The following is a 12,185-nucleotide window of genomic DNA, read 5'->3' as shown; positions in this document are numbered from 1 at the left end:
TTCTTCCTCATATCTCTGTCCTATAGAAATTCTACTCACCCATGAAGCGGAGCTCAAGCACCATTTCTTCCATAATACATCAGGTGGTGACCTTAAACCAAGCCTCACCTAAAGGACTTATCCTTGTCAAATTCTGACTCCTGTTTGATATAGTGCATCTCAAGTGCTTTGGCTTCTGTTTTTACACCATCTTTCTCCTTGTCTTGCCACTGCCTCCCACAGAGAGGCAAGCCAGATTGCAACCTGTAAGGAATGGGTAGTGGATGAGTAGAGGCAATCAGTTCTTTCAAGAAGTTTGACTGTGACGGAAAAAAGGTGGGGTAGTGGCTTAAGGGAATGGCAGAAATAAGCCAAGGATATTTTTAGGCTAGAGATCTGAGCAGGTTTATGAAAGGAGGCACAAAGACAACTGAAAAGAAGATTGAAGGCGGGGGAGCTGACTCTTGCTGGAAAGGAATTGGGGAGTCTAGGTAGAGGGCTTATAGTGCCTTGGCAAGGAGGAGGAGAACCCTCTTTTTCTGAGGAGAGGAGGGAAAATTCAGGCAGAGGAATAAAAGGAGTTTTAAAAGAATGAGATGACTTACAGCGGCACCCAGGCACTAATGAGTTAGAGAGCTGTGCACGGTGCAAACCTCCAGTCCTGGTACAGATTTGGAAGAGTGGAAACCAGGACTGCAGAGACAGTGACCAGCCACATGGAAACAGTAGTCAGCTTTTTTTTTGCTTCTACAGGTTTTTCCTCCTTGTTATAAATTCTTCTGTGATACTAGATAAGACTAGAAACTGATTAGTGGTGGTAGCAACTTCAAAATAAAATTGGAATTTTGAAAGCTGAAACACATGGGCTGTTCTCAAGGTCTTATAGAATGAAAATGTTGAGAAGTTCTGTTCTGTGTGGCCTGGTCCTATGTGAGCATATTGGGAAATATTGGTTAAGATTTTCCATTGAGGAAGAAAAAATGATTTGATTCCTCCCCCCATTTCATCTGCCCCCAAGAGAGACTAGGGTTTAGAGAAAATAGTTGATGGCCAAAAAAAAGCTATCTCTTTGTACTTGCAGTGACCTGCACATTAACACTGACCCAAAGCCCTAGAACTCCCTGTGGAGGCAACTTCCTGACTGTATCAGCTTCCTGACAGAAGTCTCCTATGAGAAGGGCTAGGATCTGAGAGCCTATCTTTCAGCTTTGAGTCATAGTACAGAGCAAAAGAATCCATCATATTCTAGGGTGAGAGTTTTGCTCTCACTGCTGCTCTGGGTTAAGGAGGCTAGCAGAGAGCTAGCGTGCCCCAGAGGAATGCAGACGACTGGCAGTTTAAACCCTGACTTTCTCCTTATGAGTAGAATGCCTTCATGGGAAGCTGTGGGTCACTCTGAACACAGGACTTCTACTCTGCTCTCTTGCTTCAACTCATGCTGAGATGGGGCCCCTTGGTACAAATGGCCTGATGAGACAAGAACCAGGGAAGGTTGTCTTAGAGAACTTGCTCTCCCTGTTGTGCCTGCCTTCTGAGACTTATAATGACTGTGTCTTGCATAGCATTGTGGTTTGTGCTGTCTGGTTCACTGCTGTCATTGCTGGTAAATATGTGAGCATCAGTGAGTCTTAGAGTTCAGTATCCTGTCCTGTTCAGGTCCCTGTCTCACTTTTTCTTGACTACTGTCGTGCATCTCATTGGCCTCTAATTTCTGAAATGAAGATAAAAACAAAACTGAAAATGCTCTGGAGCAGTTCTGCCAACTCCTGGTTTTTCCATTCGCTTCCTCTGATAGCCATTGGTTTGGGGAGACTTCCTTTTCCTGCCCCAAGCTGTGGGCCTGTGCACAATAGCCCCTGGCCTGTTGCCCATCAGATAGCAAGGCTGGCTCTCCGCAGGCAGCAATGTGTATTGGAAAAAGTGAAAGTCTCTGGCTGGAAATAAAAGCTCAGAAAACCTTTGCTATTTTCCCTCAGCCCCTCCTGGGTCTGTAGTGCTGGCCTCATGTGAGCTAGTCCCATCCCACCTGCAAAACTAGGGAAGAGTTCACTGGCCATCTAGTGAAGGAGAGAATGGGGGGCAGGGCCATGAATATTTTTTTTCAGGGATGTCTCACACTAGATGCTTCATGTAACAGACTGAGGGCAATTCATCCTGTCTGAGATAGTTTGGACCGATGTCTAGGATCTCATCAATAAGTAAGAGTTTTTCTTTTTCTCTCATCAGTCCCTTACAATAGAAATATTGTTTGTTCTAGGTCAAATGTGTAATACCTATTCACTCCAGATTTTATTGGTCAAGGTTCAGTAGCACAGAACAGAATCCACCCTAACTAGTTTCAGCAAGAAGAGATTTAGTGTATTTCTGGCTTATAGGATCATTGAGAGAATGAGAAACATCCATACCACATAGAAGAGCTCCTCCCTCTTCTGTAATCGGGAAGCCACTAGGTCCAGCGGCACAGTAACCCTCCACTTGGGTCCATGCCACTTACATGGGGATGCCTGCACCTGTGTCCCGACATCAAGCAAACTGGAGACCAGGTGTGAGGCCTCTTCTATTGCTGCAGCAGAAACACCAAAGCTTCGGTAGTATGCCCAGGAACAGCAGGAAGCCATCTAAATCTCACACCAGTGCATCTGATTGGCTGAACCTAAAGAGGGGGTTTAGAAATAATAGCTTTTAGCTGATTAACTTCTGAAGCGCAGGAAGGCATACTAGAGGGTGGAGTAGATCTTGAGTCTAACTCCTATCTGCTACAGAGTGTGAAGGAAATGAAACAATTCTACTGAGTTCCTACCATGTGGATATGTACCTGTGCCATCATATTTATAACTTCCAAAAAAAGGCTATGAGGTAGATCTCCCATTTTTACATTCAAGAAATTTAGGCAAGAGTTTAAATCATTCAGCTGAGTGGCAAAGCCCGATTCGTGTTTATCTGATACCCAAGCTTTTTCTCACAACACTTGCTTGCCTCTCTGGGTTGCTTCTGCTGCTGACAAATGTTGCCAACATATGGATTGACTTTGCATAGAACATGTGGGCTACTAAAATGTTATCCAAAGCCAGAAGTGGGAAGTAGGCACTAGGCTAATGTTTGTAAGCCAAGTGTTAAGTAGTGCCCCATTTTGGGGGGATGGTAAGGCTTAAGAAAACCATCCTTTTTTCATGGTTATGCTAGAATTTTGTGCTACAATGCCAAGGGAAAGGCCAGCTACATGGGTTTTTGACGTCTGGGTCTCTGAAAAATGGAGTAGATTTCTTATTTTTGATCCAGATGTCTGCTCTTCTCATGCTGCATGTCCTGGGCTCTGTAGTCAAAAATCTTGTTTCTCTGCTCTAGGCTCCCAGACCCCTGGCCGAAGCTCGCCTCCCCCTGGCTATGTGCCTGAACGGCAGCAGCGCATTGCCCGGCAGGGGTCCTACACCAGCATCAATAGTGAGGGGGAGTTCATCCCAGAGACCAGCGAGCAGTGTGTGAGTATGGTTGGGGGGGAGTGTTATTGGGGAGGGATCATATAACTAAAGTTTTATTGGGGGGATTCTCAGTAGGCATGGTACAGAGATAAGGGACTTGAGCCCCATCCTATAGCCCTTTTGTAAACCAGGCCTGCCCAAATATGGATTATTTCTTTTTATTTTTTATCTTTTATTTATTTTTATTTTTACATTTTTTATTAAATTTATTAGGGTAACATTGGTTAATACAATTATACATTTTCAGGTGTATATTATAATTTGACATCTATATATTCTATTGTGTGATTACCACCCAAGGATTATTTCTTTCTAGGAGCCAAATTTCAATTCCTGCTAAAGACAGGACCTCAACTACCTAGCTTCCTTGGTGTTGGATACTCATCTGACAGTTTTTCCTCTCCTGTGGTTCTCTCACTGGTCTCTCTGCAGAATACCAACCTGCTATTCGTATATTTCCTTGTAACTGCCTGTCATTTCAGCAGAGTTTTAACATATGACTAATCCTAAACCGACAGATTTTGTTTTTCATTGGCCATATTTTAGTTTTGCTATTTCTTGATGAAAGGTAGAGAGTATACTATATCCAGATTATACTGTAGGATTGGTTTCTTTGGGTGAAATTTTGTGATGGTAAGCAACTATATTAGTTTTCTATTAAGACATAACAAATTACCACAAACTTAGCGGCTTACAACAGCATGCATTTATTCTTTTAGTTTTCTTGGGTCAGGAATCCAGTCATGACTTAGACGGGTCCTGTACGTAGGGTCACACAAGGCTGCAATCAAGTATTGGCCAGGCTGCATTTCTTTCTGGAACTTGGCGTTCCCTTCCGAGTTCACATGGTTTTTGGCAGAATTTGGTTCCTTGTGGTTGTAGCACTGTGGTCCCTGTTTTCTTACTGGCTGTTAGCTAGGGACCACTCTGAGCTCCTAAAAGCCACCTGCATTTCCTTGTCATGTGGCCCTCTCACAATATGGCAGCTTCTTCAAGGCCAAGAAGAGAGTCTCTTGCTCCAGTCTGCAAAGATAGAGTCTTATAAAATGTAACACAATCACAGGAATGAATACGCCATCTTCTTTGCCATAGTCTTTTGACTAGAAACAAGTTCTAAGTTCTACCCAGACTCGAAGGTTTATATAAGGCTGTGACTTACGAAATGGGGCTCACTTTATGGTTTATCTACCACAGTGACTAACCCATTTTAATGGCTAGCTTTTTGACGAGTTGTTCACTTGATGAAAATGGCATTTGGCTTAGTAAACTCAGCAAGAGTGAGATCTCTGGTCTCACTTTAAAGTTTTTTCACTGAGCTTTCTTTGATTACAAAGAGAAAGATCCACTCTTATAAAATCTGGGGATTTGGTCTGGGGAGGGGAAATTTCTTAAGGGTAAAGCATCTAACAGAAGGGCCAACACCATCACATGGGGGGATTAAAAAAACACCACTTCCTCAGAAACAGCTACCACAGCTGCCAGCATGACCACTGAGGCTACAACCACAACACCCACCACCGTGGCTACTACTGGAACCACAGCCACAACAGGAGCTACCAGTTCTACAGAAGCACCTACCACCCCCTTCAATAGCTAGTCTCTATACAACATTATTCAAACTGTATAGGCTATGAGAAGCCTTTACACTGCTTCTTTTCTCTTCTGTATTCTTGCCTTCCAGGTAAATTTGTGCTTAGAACAGTGACCTGGAGTGCTTTTAGCTGCAGATTCTCTTCTTGAGTATTGTACTGACTATCTTTTCTGTTTTCTCTAACCAGAGCACTCTGAACATTAGCTTTACTAGAGGTGACTTGGGTATAAAATCTCAGAAATTGCAAATGAGTTAGATTGCCTGTGGTCTCCATCTCTTCCATGGTCCTGTACCCTGGTCCTTTTACTCCTTTACTTTACCTGACTGGCACAGGAAGGCGTGGGAGTATTATACTCTTAGTGAGGACAGACTTTTAGAAAGAGGCCAAGGAAGGTGGCTGCTGGGGAATGCTTAGGTTCTTCTCTAGTGCCTCGCCCCCTTAGCTAAAGAGAATTAATTGCTCCTGGTAACTGAGTCATTCAAGATAAATCCACTTAACAGAAACCAAAACAGCATAGTATACAGTGAAAGAATAGTCAATTGAGACTTTATTGAAAAGTGAAACTAAGTTTATTTTGTTTTTGCTTTAATTAGATTTAGGTAGTAATTGCATCTATTTGCTAATTTTTAAAATGAACAAAAGCATGATTCATGTTAATTTTTTTGGCTTAATTTTTCTAACAAAAATTTTGCCAGCACAACATAACTTCCTTTACTTCCCCTTTGACTTCTGCAGCACTGTCATAAAGAGGGTCCTTTTTAACAGAAGGCTTTATGGGATTCACTGGGTTTTCCAAAGGCCTTTCTTGAACCTTTAGTATTCCTCCGCCATCGCACCTGCCATGTTGCTGTACTTGCCCATTCTCTCTTCTTCTGTTAACTGTTCCAGCTGTGCCAAAAATGCACTTGGTGGGTTGGGAGCAGTTCTTTTCCATATTGGTTTTATCCACATTGGGAAATCCTATATCCTTAGCAATATTTGCAGTTTTACTTTGTAATTAATTTGCTGTGATTTGTAGTTTTTAAAAAATCATATAACAGTATGACCTAAAGTATTTGAAGTTACGAGTGAGATGAACTCTAGTATTAAATGAGAAGAGGTCATTTGAATTGGAAACTAATTTTATAATAGTTGTTAGTGAATCTTTAGAATTCTGATATTCTCCTTCCCTATGTCATGTCTAACTTTGGATCTCAGATAATGAATACTCTGATAATGGATATCCCTCATGGGCAAAATGGAGGAGAGGTTAGTTGGAGATAAAGCTAATCTGAAGGCTTTTTATTACTGCATTTAACCAAGGGCCAGAGAAAGATTTTAACATATATGCCTATTGCCTCTGAATGAGAACCAGGAACTGGGAAATTTTTGATCTGTATCAGCTGTTTACTAACTGGTTTCATAACTTTAGACAATTCTCCTAATCTTTCTAGACCTGCAGGGACTCGTCTATGAAGTGAAGGCAATACTTGTTTTTGTAAATTATTAATTACAAAGTATAAATAGAAGCATTACGGTACCACCCAAATGCACTGGGAGCCTCTGAAGGGTAGTACCATCTTCAGCGCCAGGCTCCAGTCACAAGCCAAGAAAATGCCAACAAGAGAAGTAGCATCACTGCTTTGCTCTCCTGGCAGAGCTCCTTGGGATGCCAGCCAGGCATTTTTCTCCCTCCTGGAAACTTGCCTTTCAAACTGCGGGGGAGAATAGTACCTTCCTGATCATTTGTCCCACTGCATCGGTAGAGAAAGGGCACTTTTATATTTTGACAAAAAGGACCATTTGCTGGCCTTGGCTGGGCCTTAAAGCCCTAAATCACCTGGCTGGAATTTGGGCTGGGGCTGGGGTTTTATTATATGACTTGCCTTGCAGATGCTGGACCCACTGAGCAGTGCTGAAAATTCCTTGTCAGGAAGCTGCCAATCCTTGGACAGGTCAGCAGACAGGTATGGGACTGTGGCTGGTTTGGGGGTTAGTGCATAAGCGTTTTTGGAACTGATGGGCTAAGGAAATAGAATTAACTAGTACGTGTGTCTCTCTGGTCTGCAGGCCCATGGTAAAAACGTCATGCTTCTGGGAAAGAAACCTCTTGCTGGAATTCTTAGCCCTCCTTAATTTTCAAACACCATGAGAATGTTATGCTTACATAATTAGATGAATATAATAGCAGCTCATAACAGCATCTCACATGTATTAAATGCTTGCTTGTTGTTTCAAGTGCTTTACATGTTTGACTTTCCACATAATACTTGCTGCTCTTGTACTCTTGGCCTCATTGCTGTGATGTGGACTGAGAAGCAGTGGACCTTCAGTGTTTCAGCAACAAAATTGAATTATCACCTGTGGGTTTACTTTCATTTTTTTTTTCTCCAGGTGTTTCTGGTGGAATAAGAAACTGGGATATAAAAACCAGACACAAAATATCCAGACTGCCAAGCTTACTATACTGTCTGCTTGGTGTGTTGTCTTGTTCTTACACTTTGAGAGAGGACAGGTGCTCTCCTTTATATACCAAATGGTTCTGTGGAGCTGGTTTGCCTGTCAGCGGGGGTATATTTGAAGTTGGCTTTGGCACTGATCCAACCAGTCTCTCACCTTGACCTTGTTATGACCAAGAGCACGTTTGATCATGTCTGGCTGGGCTTAGGGCTTATGGTCAGAGGCTATGGAACAGGTTTGGGGATATTTTTTCTTTGTGTAACTGATTAATTGTTCACGTGGGTACTGACCTTGTGACCATGACCAAATTTGTACTATGTCTTTCCTAACAGATCTGAGCATTGATGAGCACTGTCCCTTCTAGTTATCACAGAATATAGTTGTAGTTACTTGTTGGTATCCAATTTGTAACTTTGTGTGGGGCTTATTCTCCAACTAGGAGAGTAAGAAGGCATAAAAGTGTCAGGAGTTGCTGCTGCAAACTGAGGGTCTGCCAGGATAGAGACCGATTATGGTTTTGGACTATCTCCTAAGTTTATGGCCAAGCCAGGAGATGGCAGTAGGAAAGGACTGCAGATGGTCTGGGTCTAGTAGTTATAAGGGAAAGGACCATTCAAGTGGATGCTGGGTAAGATAGCTAAATTTGCTCACTTGATTCTTGGGGTTTTTCTTTATCCCTCCCATGCTTTGTTTTCTTCTCCAAATATTAGTCGAGTAGCTTTGGATAAGTCCCTTAACCTCTCTGTTCCTCAGTTTCCCTATCTCTAAAATGGGATGGTGGCAGTTAGTCTGAAAGGAAAATGGTTGGTGGTGTTGCTATTTTTGTTACTGCAAGAGATGTTTTGGCAACTCTTCACCTGTTACTAAAGTGGAAGGAAAGATTAAGACGGGAAAGGGCTGTGCAGCCAGGCTGGAGGTCGGTAGGAATGGAGCGGTTCGTCATTCAAGGTCCTGTCAGATTTGGGCCTCAGACTAGTAAAGAGAAAGGAGGTTGAGCACAGAAAAAGACTTGTTTCTCTCAAACTCTGCTTCTTACCATGTAATGACGTGGGAGGGAGTTAGAAAAGGGTGTCCGTCGATATCCTGCCTTCTGCCCTAGTGAGCTGCTTTGGAAGTATGCTAAAGTCTACTTTGTGATTTCGTTTTGTTTTTTTTAAGCCCATCCTTCCGGAAATCGCGAATGTCCCGAGCTCAGAGCTTCCCAGACAACAGACAAGAGTTCTCAGGTGAGTTCCCCAGTGCCTGGGTAGAGCTGCAGACATTCTGCTTTTGATAGCTGAGTTGGGAAGTCAGGACTGTTATTTTAATTCTCCTTGGGCCTACTGCTCTGAGGTCTCAGGTGACCTAGGGGCTTAAACGGATCACTCACGATGATCTACCCAGAAGCCAGTGATTCCTCTGTCTTACTCAGATCGGGAAACTCAGCTCTATGACAAAGGGGTCAAAGGTGGAACCTATCCCCGGCGCTACCACGTGTCCATGCACCACAAGGACTACAACGATGGTGAGTGCACCTCCACCCTGCCCCCTGCTGGCTGCCTCAAGAAGAGCTTTGCCATGGAAAAATCACTGTCAGCGAGTGGGCCTGGGCACTCCAGACCTTGTGTTTCCATTATTCCTGAGGACCTGTGCCCACACTTGAGGTATTAGAGACAGGGAAAAACAAAAAAAGAGGGAGGGTGGTATTCGTAGACCAGGACACTGCCACTGGGAAGTCTGTCTTTTGTCTGAGTGCACAGCGTGCTCTAGGGCACCAGATCTCCATTGCCCTCTTCTACCCCATGGCATCAAAAGGAATGGAGCTTCTGCAGAGGTTTAAGATAAGGATGCCTAGGAAAACGCAGACTTCAGCCATGGATTGGTCTTGTGAGAGATGTGGGGCCTTCCCTTTGGCCAGGGCTCCCTGAACTATCTGTGGCTGCTTTCTAATTCCTGCTTTTGTCCTAATTCTCAAGGTGCTTGAGACATTAGCCATTCTGACATGAGTCAGGTAGGAGAGCAGATAGGATGGGCTGGAACTGGCGTTATGACCTGGTTTACACATTTAGCCTCGAGGCCAGAGGTCTGACTTGCTCTGCTCTGACCCCTGCACCCCTTTAGGCAGAAGAACATTTCCTCGAATACGACGTCATCAAGGTAACCTGTTCACCCTGGTGCCCTCCAGCCGCTCCCTGAGCACAAACGGCAAGAACATGGGTCTGGCTGTGCAATATCTGGACCCTCGAGGGCGCCTGCGGAGTGCGGACAGCGAGAACGCCCTCTCTGTGCAGGAGAGGAATGTGCCGACCAAGTGTGAGGAGTGGGCCCTGGCTAGGAGGAGACTGCCCAGGGGATGGTCAGACGAGCTGCAGGGCAAGAGGCTAGTGAGTCCACTGGGGCTGTTGGGCTCAGCAGTAGGCTGCTCTGGCCCATCATCTCCACTCTGGAAGAGCCTGAGGGTGGACAGCGGGCCCCCTAGACCTTAGTCCTCACTCCACTGTTGTGTGACAAGCCACTTCCCCTTTCTGGTCTTTAGTTTTTCCATGTTTAAACTGAAGTACAGTGTCCTTAATCCCTGCCCTATTAAGGTATTTAGGAGCTTTGGAAGTATAGGTGTTTGATCAATGCAGAAGAGCATTTAATCATGATCTTAGCCAGTCTTCTGCTTCTCATGACTCAGACTTTAAGGTCTGGTTGACCAGAGCCCTGGGCTCACTCCAGATGTAGGTGGAGCTCAGAGGTTCCATATAGAACCTCCAGAGAATGAGGCAGGATATCAGTAAATAATGTGCAGAGACTAAAGTTCCTTCTTTCTGTTCTCCTGTAGCTCCGAGTGCCCCCATCAATTGGCGTCGGGGGAAGCTCCTGGGCCAGGGTGCCTTTGGCAGGGTCTATTTGTGCTATGACGTGGACACAGGACGTGAACTTGCTTCTAAGCAGGTCCAGTTTGACCCAGACAGTCCTGAGACAAGCAAGGTACTGCCTTCCCCATGGTCTGACTTCCATTTCTTCCCTCTCGACCAATCAAATGCCTGTCTCATTGCACAGACTTAATTGCTCAAGATGCTGTAGGTTGCTTCCCCCATCACTCTTCCCTCAAGTTCCCTTGCTGTCCACCTTGGCCTTGGCCATGGAGTAAGGGACCATGGTTCAAAGAGCACCAAGCACTCAGGGGAGGGATTGGGTATGAAGAACTGAGCTGATGCGAAGTGCCAAACAACCAAACTGAGAGGTGATGACCAGTGCCACAAAGAGCAGTACCTCTCTCTCCACCTGCCCCCCATTAACCAAACAGACATCTGTCTCAGCCCAGGAAGGAGCCTGTCTTGGAGTTCAGCTTGATTATGGCCTACACTCCACTTTGGGTGGATAAATAACAGCAGTAACCTCAACCAAGTACCCATAACTCCCACCCCACTGTCTACTAAGTACCTATAACTCCCCCTACCCCACTGTCTGCCATTTTCCCATGTGGGAATACCACCATCCCAACGGGTTGCTCAGCATTGTGGCCAAGGGCCAGGCAGTTGAGAGAGTCCCCCTTTTCTCCCGCTGAAGTTTCTAAGGCAGGTAGACCGCCCTCCCGCCGCCCCACCCCCTGTGGGTACTGACTAGGTAGGGCAAGCTGAGCTGATCCCAGGTGGGCAAACGAGGGTCCAGAGAGCTGAGGTGATGCTGGGCCCCTCCCATAGGAGGTGAGTGCTCTGGAGTGTGAGATCCAGTTGCTGAAGAACTTGCAACATGAGCGAATTGTGCAGTACTATGGCTGTCTGCGGGACCGCGCCGAGAAGACTCTGACCATCTTCATGGAGTACATGCCGGGGGTATGTGCCCCTTGATGTATGTACAACATACACAGAGAGAGCCTTACCTGGGGCTGAGGGCTGCAGTGGAGGGATCCTTTGGACATGGGTATGATCACCTGAGACTCCGAGGCTCGGAGGAGAAGGTGAGGTGATGGCAAGACTTGCAGTCAGGAGGACCCTGCCTCTGGTCACAGTGATGGTGTGGGATGAGAAATGTCCTAGGCCACCCTCACCTCAGGGTTCCAGGATGGCTGCACTGTCCAGTAAGTACCACCTTTACCCAGAGCAGAGGGGCTTCCCTTCTGGATTCAGGTTGTACATTGCTTAAGGGAAAGACTCTCAGACTTTTCTCCAAGTTGCCCAATAGCCCCTAGCAAGGCACCCGGCACATTGCAAGTGGAGATTGGATGAGTCGCTTCTTTGCTGCAATGCTGGGGCCTGGAAGTAGCCTTGCCCCCTTCCTGCCTCCTTCCCACTGTGACTCCCTGACTTTTGTGACTATAGGGCTCAGTGAAAGACCAGTTAAAGGCCTACGGGGCTCTAACCGAGAGTGTGACCCGAAAATACACCCGGCAGATCCTGGAGGGCATGTCTTACCTGCACAGCAACATGATTGTTCACCGGGACATCAAGGGTGAGCAGGAGCAGACTGTGGGTCCCCAAGACCTGGTCACTTGACCATTCCGAACTTACTGAAAAGTGGGACCCTGATTGCTTCCTTGGGGGATTGGTGTGAAAATTGGTTGAACAATTTGGGAAAATACTTCAGAGTAAACTGCTCTGCAGTGTTGACCATGGCAATGATCATCTTGTGCTGTAAGGCTGAGGCTTCTGTCACTAGCCTGTTTGTCCTGTGCAGCTCACGTCTAGTTCATGGTAGCCCCGTCCTCCCCAGCAGCCCTGTGAGCTGG

The 12,185-nt window shown here is 45.6% G+C and overlaps 1 protein-coding gene across 4 annotated transcripts in view; it reads left to right on the top strand.

Moving 5' to 3' along the window:
- Window positions 1-12,185, top strand: part of MAP3K3 (mitogen-activated protein kinase kinase kinase 3) — a 45,250-nt gene that overhangs the window by 29,854 nt on the left and 3,211 nt on the right. For 3 of the 4 annotated variants that reach the window (XM_025047039.1, XM_025047041.1, XM_025047042.1), the window contains 8 exons: window positions 3,325-3,458; window positions 6,923-6,996; window positions 8,648-8,715; window positions 8,901-8,993; window positions 9,590-9,781; window positions 10,296-10,444; window positions 11,161-11,292; window positions 11,779-11,908. In XM_025047039.1, the coding sequence (XP_024902807.1) occupies window positions 3,325-3,458; window positions 6,923-6,996; window positions 8,648-8,715; window positions 8,901-8,993; window positions 9,590-9,781; window positions 10,296-10,444; window positions 11,161-11,292; window positions 11,779-11,908 (972 nt within the window). The remainder of the gene's footprint in view (window positions 1-3,324; window positions 3,459-6,922; window positions 6,997-8,647; window positions 8,716-8,900; window positions 8,994-9,589; window positions 9,782-10,295; window positions 10,445-11,160; window positions 11,293-11,778; window positions 11,909-12,185) is intronic. The other variant, XM_025047040.1, reaches the window with a different exon arrangement.

The sequence above is a fragment of the Pteropus alecto genome, unplaced genomic scaffold (assembly GCF_000325575.1).
Source record: "Pteropus alecto unplaced genomic scaffold, ASM32557v1 scaffold134, whole genome shotgun sequence".
In the NCBI taxonomy this organism is placed as follows: Eukaryota; Metazoa; Chordata; class Mammalia; order Chiroptera; family Pteropodidae; genus Pteropus; species Pteropus alecto.
This window is presented reverse-complemented; position numbering and strand designations above follow the sequence as displayed.